Below are 14180 nucleotides of genomic sequence, written 5' to 3'. Positions count from 1 at the left end.
CAACACCGGGCACATTTCTAGAAGCATTGGCTACCTGCCTCCTGTACCACTCCTGTTAGGCAAGGCTCTAAGGAGTGGTGGATATTCTTTGAAGTACAAGTGTAGGGAGTGAAAAAACATGGAAACCTATGTTAAAGCTTAGTACAACAAAGTCTTTTTCCAGAAACCGTGCCACTGCTGTCCATGGGGTGTTACCGGTATTGCGGTTTTATCCCCGTTCAATCCTTGTCCATGCTTTTTCACGTTTCTTCTAGGCAACATGGTCCAAGTACATGGTAGCACAGACCCCACAAAATAAACCACATTAAAAGAAAACACAATAGTATCATTGGATAATTAAGGCCACGATGTTTATTAAGGGTAACAAAATCCATAATACTTAAAATATATAAATAACCATAAATTGAAATCAATAAACCAATAAAAAAATCCAGCTTTTATAATAAAATACCAAGTCCGCCCATCATTAGCTGGGTGACAAAAACCCACTAACAAACATCGTGACGGAAGGGAAATTCACACATAAGGAAGGGTGGGTGGGCGACGGTCCAAATGGCTCCAGACGACTGCTTGACCACGAAGAAGCTCACTCCTTTATAGTACAGATTCCCGCCGTTTTTGAAATTCCAATAACCAATCAGCTGTATCTATGAGAAAACTGCCTGGAGATGGAATATTCAGGAACCTGCTCATGCCAACAGCACAGCTGACCTCGTCCAATCAGCTGTTCACCAGGAAACATCTGCCTGGAAACAACTGGAACCCGCTCGTACCAACTTGTACAGCTTACATAGGGGACGTCCTGTAAGGTAAGTACCATTTCACTACATTTGGAAAAAAGAGGGGAAGGGGGGGGGGGGAGAGAAAATACAACCACACAAAACCATACTACAGAACAGACTTAAATACCAATAAAAACATATTTTTGGGGCTCGTGCGACCATGTATCCCCCAAGCCTATGGCTCGGAGGGGCCCTTGTCATTAGATCAGTGGAGAGCCTTGCTGACCATGAATGGCAGATGGGACCTAACATTTCTGGTTGACTGTGGACTAAAAATATGTGTGTTCCTATTTGCTGGTGAAACCTCATCACAAAATGTTTGTTCTAATTTGTAATAAAGTAAACTAACCAGCAAATTAGTGAGGTTATTAGTGAGTGAGACTCTCACTGCTGGGATGACCGCTTGGAGCGAGGTCTCGGCCCTCACAACTGTTCCGGTTGCCTGCAGGCGTCCTGCTTCTCTGAAGTAACGGGTAAGCCATATGCTATGCCATGTAAATAGGCGTCACAGGTCATTAGCAGTCGTACAATTACAGTCTTCAGTTCAGATACCGAAGGACATGTATAGAAAACAATTAGTAGTGGGTCACTGGACCATGTGATCATTTACGTATAAACAATTGGTATTACTTGCGCGTGCCAATTCTATCAACGAGAATACAAGTAGAATTTTTTTGAAACATAAACTGATGTACGTCTGTCATGTGCAAATTTACATTTGTTTAAAAGGAAAAATAGTCATGGTTTTTGACGGCCTAACCCACCAGGGCAGTTGGAATTAAAGGGTTAAAGGATTACTACTGAGACTCTTTAATTCCATTACAAAGAGGACTCTGCTAAATTTCCCCGGCTGCATCTGGGAAGCTGTTTATGATGTAATGCTCCGGCCGGGGGAAGTTATGACCTCGTTCCAAACAGCTGGCTTCCAGTGGGTAATGGAGGTTAGCGTAGACAGGGCCACATCCTAGCTTGGGTGTTATCTTTCTGTACAGTTACAGGCGCCACCATCCTCAGGAGTGCAAAAAAAAACCTTACACGTCTCTAGGAGACAGTCGGAAAGTGACTACTAATGTGCCAAACAAACTGTTCAACAGTGTCTATATTGGATCTCCATTATTATTACTGAAATGACTTCCAGTCCTATGAAAAAAAGCCACAGTATGAGTTGAGTTGCACATGGTCTGTATTGGGTTATAGCGACTTTTAGGGAACCGAAAACAATCCTGTAACCGCTGTACTTCATAATAATAGACGGAGGGAATTGTCACCGTTGTGAGAGAGTTGCACGTTTCATGGACTTACATGGGGGAAAAAACAATTCTGCAAAAGTTGCATCTTTGAGCTCCATTCAAGCCAGACTTCAGAGGGGACTGTCCTGAGCTGGCCTATGACCAGGTTCACATATTGCCAGGGGCTTCACTATCGAGGGTGCAGAGGTAGCAGGACCCACCCAGGCTCTGGTACCTGTGGTATAAAGCCCCCTCTACCGCATAATTATTAAAAAATGTCACATGGTAATGAGTTCTAGGAAAATTACATGATGGTTCCGCATTTAAAGGGGTTTTCCCAGGAAAAAAACACATTTACATATCAAGGGTCGCTCCCAGTGTCTGATGCGCTGTTCCTCCATTTTCATTGCTAGTCACCTGAAGTCCTCAGCCCCACCACTTTATTAGTAGTTGGTGGTAACAACCACCTCTCCTTCCCGCAGTAGCTCCTAAGCCCGCCCTCATTAATCGACCCGCATCATCCAGACAATTGATTAGAATCCATCCTCTTGCTTACCGTTCTCCTCCTTATCCTTTGCATGTTAACTGCGCACGCGCAGTAAATTGAGGATAGATAGGGCACCGCCTCGGAGCTTCACCAGCCCTTAGGGTATGTTTACACGCTTAGCAAAAAACGTCTGAAAATACGGAGCTGTTTTCAAGAGAAAACCGCTCCTGATTTTGAGAAGGTTTTTTAACGAACTAGCATTTTTCACGTAGTTTTTTACAGGCGTTTTTGGAGCGATTTTTCTATAGTCAATGAAAAATGGCTCCAAAAACGGCTCAAGAAGGGACATGCACTTTTTTGCGTTTTTTTTTATTTTTACGCGGCCGTTTTTCAAAACGGCCGCATACAAAAACGCCCTGTTGGAACAGAACACCGTTTTTCCCATTGACATCAATGAGCAGATGTTTGTAGGCGTTGTTCTTCCGATTTTTCAGCAGTTTACGACTCGAAAAACGGCCAAAAATAAGTTGTGTGAACATACCCTTACTGTTCATATGCATCATGCAGAGGAGTAGAGGGAGGGGTTTAGGCATCATGATGGAGCGGGAGGGATTCTGGCTCTGTGTGACTTATATGACCCACCCATTTTTAGTGTGCTCACATAGAAGAACAGAACTTGGTGCTCACATGACTGGCAATGAAACTGGCGGATCTAAGTACCGGAGTGTTCATCTATATGTAAGTATTTCTCACTTACATATTAAAGAAGCCTAAACTTTGCCTGGAAAACCCCTTTAAAAATTGGCTGTTTTTATGTGCTGGTTAACAAAAACCCAATGGACAGGGATTGATGCGGATTTGAGGGAAGAAAATGAAAAAAAAAAAAAGCCCTTTACCCCCCCAAAAAATAATTTAGCAATTGATTTTAATAAAATAAAATGAATGAAACTCTACAGACAGTGGTCCAGGAATACTGATAGTCAGGCATTTGTCACCGACACTGAGCTTCAAGGCATTTTAGCCGGAGACATAGCTAGTGAGGAGCCTGATGGGGCATGTGCACCAACCGGCTACTTAGTCTTGGTCAGGGTATTTAAATAATGGCTAGGAAAGCGAACATAATCTTTATTGCCGGGTGAAAACCGCTGAAAATAGGCCGTATGAACATACCCTATATGTTCACACGGCATATTTTCAGGCTTTTTGCAGGCCGTAAATGCCCCTGAAGAACGGCTAAAAATAACTTCTTGAGCCGTTTTTTTATTGGGTCCATAGAAAAACCGCTCCAAAAATAGCCGTAAAAAACGCATAAAAAAACACCTGATGCATAAACGGCTGAAAATCAGTGGCTGTTTTCCCTTGAAAACGGCTCCATATTTTACATCCGTTTTTTGTTTAGCGTGTGAATATAGCCTTAGTTACAACTTTGTTTTAAGATACCAGAAGCGGAAAACGTTTCTTTTTTTTAAAATCCTTTTACAATTCGGTCTTGTACACTTCCTATGACCGTGCAATAATCCAGAATATCATCGGTCACCTGTCCAGGTTTCTTTATTGCTTTCGAGTCTTGAGGGCACCAATAAAAAGGCTTTTTTGGAAGAAATAAAGAACTTTCACTCTTGGACTTCCTGTAAAGACTTTTAATTAGCAGGTCCATCCAGATTAATATTCTGCTTACACCAGGCCCATTATCCTCTGTCCTGTACTTTACTGCACGGATGCCTTTCTACACGACTCCGACATCACCGCTAATATAGTCAGAAAGGTGAAAACGTAATGGCCTGAACTCCGAGTATGTATTTACTATGCGTGGCTCATGAGAACAAAAGTCAACTCTTAGTTTTCATTGCAGCGAAGGGGCTAAATCCGTTTCTTTAATGCGTAAACTAAAACATTGGAATTCTACTTTAAAGGACTAAATGATTCATTTACCTGGCTCTAGTAGAGAAGGAAGAAGTGAAATAATTGGCTTCGCATCCCTCTGGCGGTTCACATGTCTTTATTTTTCCATTGGCACTATTATTTATTCAAGGCAGAAAAATATGTTTTTCAACTCTGAATTGTATAAATGACCTATTTTCATCTCTTGGTGTCTGCCGGATCCCGTCATGTTGTCTATTGCAAGCTTTTATAGCCATTAATATGTATGGATCTCCTCTGTGATGCCGTAGGGTCAAAATTATTGCATTGAGGAGTCACTATTATTTTCTTCAGTCTTCCTTTTCTTGGCTTTTTTCTCTTCTTTGCCAAAGGCATGAGATTTTTTGGGAGAATCCTGCTGATGTTTTTTGTCCTTTTGGACGAATTCCAAAGGACGATTATGATTCGACGGGTTGGATTTCTAACTCATCCAATGCTATTGTTTTTCCTGAGATAAGCGACAACATAGGTATGGCAGTTGCTTCTCTCCATCCCTCCATATAAATAACATTGCCATTTAAAAGACAGCAATATTTTGTGTCTATCTCCGTTTTAGGGCAGTGGTTTGATCACTCCAGCTATAGTGCTCCGTGTAATTTCAGAAAGAATCTCCTGTCTTTTATTTGATGATGTCAGAGGTTCAGGTTGTTGCTCCCTTCCTGCCTCCCCTTTTTTTTTTTTTTTTTTGCTTTACACTGCAGCTTTACTCATTTGCATTGGCTGCCGTGTATAAGATGAGGCCCATATCTAAAACTCAAGCTGGGACAATGGTTGTTTTATTAATAATTTTGGATAGTAACATCCTGTTAGTCCTTTATCAGTTGGTCCAGTCAGCCCATTAATTAACAGAGACCTTTGATCCTTATTTTTTAATTTTAAATATTTTTATTTTTTTTTTGGTTCCTGAAGTTTTAAACCGTTACTACTTTCACATCCAGGTTGTTTGGATCTTTTTGGGGCCAGCATTGCAAACCATTACTGTGCACAGACCTATGTATTTTACCTTTTTTAGGGTTCATACAGGTGGTCCAAATTCTCCTATTTCTATTAGGCTGGGTTCACACGACCTATTTTCAGACGTAAACGAGGCGTATTATGCCTCGTTTTACGTCGGAAAATAGGGCTACAATACGTCGGCAAACATCTGCCCATTCATTTGAATGGGTTTGCCGACGTACTGTGCAGACGACCTGTCATTTACGTGTCGTCGTTTGACAGCTGTCAAACGACGACGCGTAAAAATACAGCCTCGTCAAAAGAAGTGCAGGACACTTCTTTGGACGTTTTTGGAGCTGTTTTCTCATAGACTCCAATGAAAACAGCTCCAAAAACGGACGTAAAAAACGGCGAGAAAAACGCCGCGAAAAATGCGAGTTGGTCAAAAAACGTCTCAAAAGCAGGGTCTGTTTTCCCTTGAAAACAGCTCTGGATTTTCAGACGTTTTTGGTCACTACGTGTGCACATACTCTAAGGGCGGATTCACACGAACGTGATTTGCGTCCGTGCAGCCCGCGTTGTTTTCACACGCCTTGCGCAGACCAATAGAAGTCTATGGGGCAGTACAGACAGTCAGTGTTTTTTGCGCAGCGTTAGTCCGCTGCGTAAAAGTCGCGACAAGTTCTATATATCGGCGTTTTTCGCGCATCACGCACCCATTGACTTCAAAGCCAGGCATGCCGCACGGAAGCACTTCCGTGGGACGCGTGTTATTCGCGCAACAGCAGTAAAAGAATGAATGTGAACAGAAACGCACCTCGTGCTTTTCTGTTTACAAACATCCAAACGGAGTGTCATAATGATGGCGGCTGTGCAAAAAGCACGCAGCCGAGCATCATATGGTGATGACACACGGAGCTGTTAAGTGCCTTTTGCGCACGCATAACGCCGCGTTTTTTGCGCGCGCAAAATCGTCACGTTCGTCTGAATCAGCCCTAAGACTATAGGGACATGCCCCTTAACAAGGGGAATAGTAACACCGCGCTCTCCATTTATTAATAAACTTCTAGAAGGAATAATGGAGGAATAAAACAACGCAGAGTTCTAAGAAAAGATGATCCAGAATTTTTATTTCTTTGGAAATAAAAGTATCTGCTAAAATGGAAATGTCAGGAGAGGCGTCAGGTCCACTTTAATCGCTATGGCTGGTAATTATGAAGGCCATTTTTGCATCGTATTTAAAGGGACACTAAACATGAGCGCAAATTTAAATCCATTGTACGTTATCAGCCATTTCAGGGTGAGAAGAAGCTGACTGTTGTGTTCTTCCATAGGATTACTGACCGGAAGTCCCAGAAAAATTCCTTCCTGCCATGATCACCACTTTATGTCCCATATCTCGAGTGCGGAGGCTTCAGCACCTAATTCCTTATCAAATCCGCTGACCTTCAATATTCAATGCAAGTGAATGGGGTTTTGAAATCCCATTCACGTGCACTGGAAAAAGATGTTAACACCTTGCGGGTGCTTAATCTACAGAGACGTCTTTTGGCGTCGCTGCAGATGAGGCTGATGAGCGCTCCTGTGAGCGCTCATCCTCTAAGCAGGAGCTGTTACTAACAGCTCCTGATCTTAGAGCAGCCTCCTGAACACAGCTGGGGTCGGCAAACATTCGGACCCCAGCTGTGTAACCCTTTGATTACGCGGTCCGTGACCGCGGCATGATCAAAGGGAATTTCCCTCTTTGATCGCATCACCGGGATTCCAGTGATGCGATCAAACAATGGGGAATCCCTCTGCAGTCAGCCCTGGGGACCTACAAAGGACCCCAGGGCTGTCTGTTCCGTGTGCCTGCTGTTCAGGCACACTATGTGCTGCCCGATCAGCAGCCTGTGTCATTGTGACACAGTGTAATGTATTAGCGTACAGAAGTATGCTAATACATTACAAGTAAAAAATAAAGTTACAAATAAAGTGATCCCTTGATGGGATTAAAAAAAAAAAAAAGGAACAAAAAAAATAAATAAATAAAAAAAGTGCCAAAAAGAGTCTTTATTTTGCATTAAATACATTTTATTGCCTCTACACTAAATAAAAACAAAAAACCTACGCATATTAGGTATCTACACGACCGTAATAACCTGAAGAATTAATCTAATGGGTTATTTAGCGTGAAACGTGAACGGGATAAAAAATAAACAAAAAAAACTTCCGAGAATCGCTTTTTCCTATATTCATGCCGTAAAAAAATTTTTTCTTACCCCCACGTCAATGAAAAAATAAAAAAGTTATGGCTGCTGAAACGCAGAGAGGCAAAAACAGAAAAATTTAGCTGGTCATTAAGGTATTTTCAGGCCCGGTCATTAAGGGGTTAAAATCTGCAGCTTGTTTATTATTGACGAAAAATCTGAAAAGCCAGGGATTAGATCCGTTGAATTACAATGAGGCTAATCTGCGTGAAGATCCGCTGGCCAATCCGCAACCGAAATCCGAGTTTGGCCCCATGCACAAGTGTCAGATTTTGTTTCCGATTTCGTGTTTGCTGCAGAGACGTCCCCATTCAGATGAACGGGAATGATTTTCAGTTGCAGAAATTTTTGCAACAAAATCTGCAGCAACAAAATCTTTCAGCCTCTTAATTTCTGCCGTAGATTTCCTGGAAAACTAAATTGAATCGGACACGTAAGCAAACCCTAAATTAGAATGGAGTTTGAAAGTCTGTTCCATACATCTGAGTGGGGTTGTTTCTGCAGAATGTGCAGAAATTTCACAGAAATTTCTGCAATACATCTGCTGTGTTTGAACATACTCACCTGCACGCACTTCAGATTTTCCATCAGTTCCATTCATGTGAATGGGGTTGTTTCTGCAGCACCAAATATGCAACAAAATCTGCCGCGAGTGCAGGGGGTCTTTTTTTTTTTTTTTAGAAGCTTTTAACTTTATACTTGGTGGTCTTTTAAGTAAACACACATCTGTCCCTCCTTCCCATATGGACACCTTCTCTAAATAAGGTCCTGCTGGCGATCAGCTTATATTTATAAATTTCATGGACTGGGTCAAATTAATGTAGAATATCCCCGTAGAGGATTTTTACAGTTTATGGCCTTTTTTTTTTTTTTTAATATATATATATATATATATATATATATATATATATATATATATATATATATTATATTATTTTTTTTCATTTTTGTATTAATTACAAAATAAATAAATATTTGGCTAGAAAATGAAGCAAACCGGTTGTATTGTGGAAAAAAATTAGGACTTTTGATTGAAACATTTTTTTTTTGGTTATAGCAAAATATCTTTGCATGCCGTTCTAAGGGTATGTGCACACGTAGTGACCGAAACCGTCTGAAAATACGGAGCTTTTTTCAAGGGAAAACCGCCCCTGTTTTTCAGACGTTTTTTTGAGCAACTCACGTTTTTCGCGGCGTTTTTTACGTCCGTTTTTGGAGCTGTTTTCATTGGAGTCTATGAGAAAACGGCTCCAAAAACGTCCAAAGAAGTGTCGAGGCTGTATTTTTACGCGTCGTCGTTTGACAGCTGTCAAACGACGACGCGTAAATGACAGGTCGTCGGCACAGTACGTCGGCAAACCCATTCAAATGAATGGGCAGATGTTTGCCGACGTATTGTAGCCCTATTTTCAGACGTAAAACGAGGCATAATACGCCTCGTATACGTCTGAAAATAGGTCGTGTGAACCCAGCCTTATAGTAAATATGGTGTTGTTGGCTTGACTAAGTCTTTCCTTTGTGTACGCTAGGTGTGTTCTATAAATTTTTATTTTTTTTCCATAATTAATTTTTTTTAAATGCAAATTAAGGTGACATTTTTTTATACAGAAAATTGCAAACTTTTATTTAAATACTTTGGGTTTACACAGGTTACTCATTCGTTTTTCTACCTAATATATCACATTTTTGTATGTAATCCAATTTTTTGGACAAACCCTATTTTTTCCCCCCTCCTGAATTTGCAATATCTTCTTCAAAACTGAATTTCCAGATTTTATTTACTGTAATTTCTTATAATTGTTTCTTCACTTGTTAACCCCTTAATGACCGCCGATACGCCTTACCACGGCGGCCACTAATGGGCTTTATTCTGATGCATATACCTTTTCACGGCGCTGCATCAGAATAAATAAACCGAGCAGGGAGCCGTTAAATATCCCTGCTCTCAGCTGCCAGATGTAGCCGAGAGCTGGGGGCGTCCCTGCTCGAATGGGTGAGATCGATATTAGTGGTTTTGGAGAGAGGGAGGGGAGCTCCCTCTCATCCCACTGACACCCGGCGATAAGATCACTGAGCGTCTGTGTCTCCGATAGCAGCCAGGGGCCTAATAAAGGCCCCCAGGTCTGCCTGTAGTGAATGCCTGCTAGGTCATGCTTGAGATATGGCCTAGCAGATCCCTGTCCGTTTTAGGGGGGATTCACACGAGCGTGTGCGTTTTTGCATACGCAAAAAAACACAGCGTTTTGCGTGCGCAAAAGGCACTTAACAGCTCCGTGTGTCATCAGTGTATGATGCGCGGCTGCGTGATTTTCGCGCAGCCGCCATCGTTATGACACTCCATTTGGATGTTTGTAAACAGAAAAGCACGTGGTGCTTTTCTGTTTCCAAACATACTTTTGACTGCTGCTGCGCGAATAACGCACGTGCCACAAAAGTGCTTCCGTGTGCTGCGCGTGATGTTCACGCACCCATTGACTTCAATGGGTGCGTTATGCGCGAAAAACGCAGAAATATAGGACCTGTCGTGAGTTTTACGCAGCGGACTCACGCTGCGCAAAAATCACTGACAGTCTGCACTGCCCCATAGACTTGCATAGGTCCGTGCGACACGCGTGAAAAACACGCGGGTGGCACGGACGTATATCGCGTTCGTGTAAATCCACCCTTAAACGGACAGGCAGTAATACACTGCAATACAGAAGTATTGCAGTGTATTATAAAAGCGATCGGATGATCGCATATTAAAGTCCCCTAGTGGGACTAGTAAAAAAGTAAAAAAAAAGTTTAATAAAGTTAATAAAAAATGTAAAAAAAATAAATGAAAAACCCACTTTTTCCCCTTACAAAATGCTTTACTATTAAAAAAACAACAAAACAAAGCAAAAAAGTTACACATATTTGGTATCGCCGCGTCCATAATGACCCCGACTATAAAGCTATTACATTATTTAACCCGCACGGTGAACGCCGTAAAAAATAAAATAAAAAACAATGGAAAAATTGCTGTTTTCTGTGAATCCTGCCTTAAAAAAAATTTGATGAAAAGTGATCAAAAAGTCGTACCAATAAAAACGACAAGTCTTCCGGCAAAAAAAAAGCCCTCATACAACTGCATCGGCGGAACAATAAAAAAAGTTATGGCTCTTCAAATATGGAGACAAACAAATAATTTTGAAAAAAAAAGTCGTAAAACATACAAAATCTATACAAATTTGGTATCGTTGCAATCGTAACAACCCGCTGAATAAAGTTATTGTGTTATTTATACCACACGGTAAACCGCGTAGATTTAGGACGCAAAAAAGTGTGGCAAAATTTCAGGTTTTTTTTTCTATTCCCCCCCCCCCAAAAAAAGTTAATCAATAAATAATATGTACCCCAAAATGGTGCTATTAAAAAATACAACTTGTCCCGCAAAAAGCAAGACCTTATACTATGTCGACGCAAAAATAAAAAAGTTATATCTCTTCGAATGTGACGATGGAAAAACTATAAAAATTGCTTGGTCATTAGGGCCCAGAATGCAAGCAGGGGGAAGGGGTTAAAAATGAGGGGAAAAAAGATTTAACTATTGGGACTTTTTTTTTTTTTTTTTGTGAACGATGGTTGTTTTTTTTTTTTTTTTTCTTGATATACCAATTAGAAGTTTAGAATTCCCAGTGTGGTCTAGGGATAGAGTAGCTCATGGTTGGTGCTTTGCTAATGTGCCATATGAACTCATTGTAAATATCTGCTATTCTAATGACTTTAGCACATCATTGTTGTAAAACACGTTCGCTAAAATCTTTGTTTTTGGGTTTTTTTCTGCCACAGTTACCAATTACAACAATGTGTTAGACGCAAATTCTGATTCTGACGATGAAGACAAATTACACATAGTAGAAGAGGAAAGTGTTACAGATGCGGCAGATGGCGAGGGCAGTGTGCCAGAAGACGACTTGCCAACCGACCAAACAGTATTAGCAGAAGGCAGTGAAAGTGTGAAGCAAACTTGTTGGGATGATGAAGGTATTCTTTTCAAATTCTCAAGGGAAAAATTTGACGGTGCATGTTAGTCTCTTTTGCAGTACTTTTTTTTTAAAATAATTGTAATTTTTTTTGTTTTTTTGCTATATGTTACACACAAATTTTTTGTTGCATAACATCCACATGTGAAAAGAATATATCAATGTGAAATCACATTGGGTGAAAATAAATAAATAAGTAGGGCTCTATTCACACCTGCCTTGCGCTGTTCCATTGTTCTGCTCCACCAGAGGAGCAGAACAAGAGAATAACGGAACCAACGGTTTCGTTGCACAACGGGCACCGCCGGTTGCCAACGGAACCCATTGACTTGGCTTTCCGTTGGGGTGTTTGCGATTTTACCGGACACGATAGCACAGCATTCTGCGCTATTGTCTCCGGTAAACCCTGCTGGATCTGCGACGGAGGCCCCTAATGGAGCCTCCAACGCAGATGTAAACCGAGCCGAATATGTGTTGTGTGCAAGTGACAAAGACGTTTTGAAGCTGGCACGTAGCAAAGCTCCTATGTAGCCCCAGTCTCTGTTTTCTACTCATTTTTTTCGTTCTTATGAATCAATTGAAAATGATTCAAAACTACAATAAAAAAATAAATCTTATTCCCCACTAATTGTAACCAATCAGATTCTATTAAATATCGCTCCACTTCATAGCACCTATGAGCACTATTGATTTCAACCAACTCAACATGGTTTGGATGTCACTTTTTTGGGCGACGTGGTGGAGTTCCCACGTCTTTTCTTTTGACCTTTCTCTAAGATTCATTTTTACCTTTCTTTTTGAAAAAAAGCCCAAGTATATTCATTGCCTATTGCAGGTAAACAATGCTGCCATTATAACTACATTAATGCCGGCTTTAGAGGTAGCACTTGGCCTGTCAAACTTCTTCTCTAGTGCCCTCCCAGGCTGAGAGGACATTCCCATAGCCTTGTGGGCACGTTTTGGGAGGTTAGATGAGCTGCTGGCCATGTCTCTTGCATCTGAAAGACCCACCACCCTTCTATGCAAATATACAAGGTTGTATATTTGCTATTTTTTAATACTACAAATGACTGTTAAAAACAAAACACCTTTTAAGAACACTGGTTAGGCCTCATTCACACGGCAGGGTTTCCCGGCCGGGTGCCGGCCGTTCATAAATCGGCCGGCACCCGGCTGCATTAGGAATGATAGACCCCTAATGGGGCTATTCACACGACCGATTTTTTGACGGCCGGAAAATCCGGCCGTCAAAAAATAGGACATGCTCTATCTTTGCCCGGACACCCGGCCGCCCGGCTCCCATACAAGTCTATGGGGCCGGGTATTACACGGCCATCACCGGAATGTGTTCCGAGTGATGGCCGGGTTTCCCGGCGCTTGCGCTCTATCTCCTCCTCCTCACAGCGCAGAGTGCATGTGAGGAGGAGGAGTTGATGCCATTCTGACGAATGGCATCGCTGTACACTGTGTTGCAGGGCCGGGGTGTACAGCAGGTGGAGGGAGCGCTGCGCTGGCTCCCTTCCCCTGCTTGTTAAAAGCACCCTGGCTCGGCGACACCTTTGATGGCGCCGCTAGTAGCAGCAGCAGCTGCGGCTGCTACTACTGTAGCGACGCCACTATAGCAGAGCGGGGAGGTATCTCCCCGCTCTATGTGCTAGCCGCACTTTAGCTCCTTGAAGGAGCGGAATCCCCGTGTTTTCGGGGATTCCGCTCCTGGACAGAGCGCTTGATGTCTCTGTCCATATCTGGGCAGTGACATCAGGGGAAACTCCTGAAGCGGAATCCCCGAACACATGGGGATTCCCCTTCAGGAGCTGCCGCTGATGTCACTGTCCGGATCTGCCCGGCCCGGCACGGATGCATAACTTTATGCAAACCGGCCGGGCAAAATGGCCGATTTTACCGGCCGACACTCGGGCTCGGGAACGACCCGGTCGTGTGAATCCCGCCTTACTCTTTTTGAAGTTCTCCTGTAAGGAGATCTTTCATATAATGCATTATAAACTTTTTTTCAATTTGCACATCAAAATATATATATAATATATATAATATATTTTATTCATTGCTTATAACATTGCAATCTAGTTTTCGTAAAATACCAACTTTTCCAAACCTTAAAAAATATTTAATATTTTCTATAAACACATCTTTATTAACAAACCATAATTAACACAAAATAATGTGTCCACCTGTGAAATAACGGTCTTCTGAGAGAGTCTTTAGTAGCAATCTCTCATCCGCTCCCACGTCTCTTACTGGTTCAAACAGGTGTGTGAAGAGTCGGTTGGAGAGAAAACCACAAACGTTGTAAGAATATATATTTGATGAAGGATGTCGTATGGGAATGTAAACCTTATTATCGCCATTTATCAGGAAAACATTGTGATTGAAGTCTTGGTCTTCCGGTCACTATGATTGCCGTTCTCTGGTGGGATAGCCATGTCCCTGTTATCGCCTGCTATATGAAATTGGGTAATTCCATGTAAAAACAGATTTTTATCTAATATACCTTCTCCCCCAATTAGAAGAACCTGGGGGTCGCCAACACAATAACTACTTCTTATAAGACA

The 14180-nt window shown here is 41.8% G+C and overlaps 1 protein-coding gene across 2 annotated transcripts in view; it reads left to right on the top strand.

Moving 5' to 3' along the window:
- ZEB1 (zinc finger E-box binding homeobox 1) overlaps positions 1-14180 on the top strand; it is a 150983-nt gene that overhangs the window by 72149 nt on the left and 64654 nt on the right. For both annotated transcript variants that reach the window (XM_075827485.1, XM_075827486.1), the window contains exon 2: positions 11417-11611. In XM_075827485.1, the coding sequence (XP_075683600.1) occupies positions 11417-11611 (195 nt within the window). The remainder of the gene's footprint in view (positions 1-11416; positions 11612-14180) is intronic.

This window comes from Rhinoderma darwinii, chromosome 5 (assembly GCF_050947455.1).
Source record: "Rhinoderma darwinii isolate aRhiDar2 chromosome 5, aRhiDar2.hap1, whole genome shotgun sequence".
Lineage (NCBI taxonomy): Eukaryota > Metazoa > Chordata > Amphibia > Anura > Rhinodermatidae > Rhinoderma > Rhinoderma darwinii.
The sequence above is the reverse complement of the archived record's forward strand: the minus strand, read 5'-3'. Positions and strand labels throughout refer to the sequence as shown.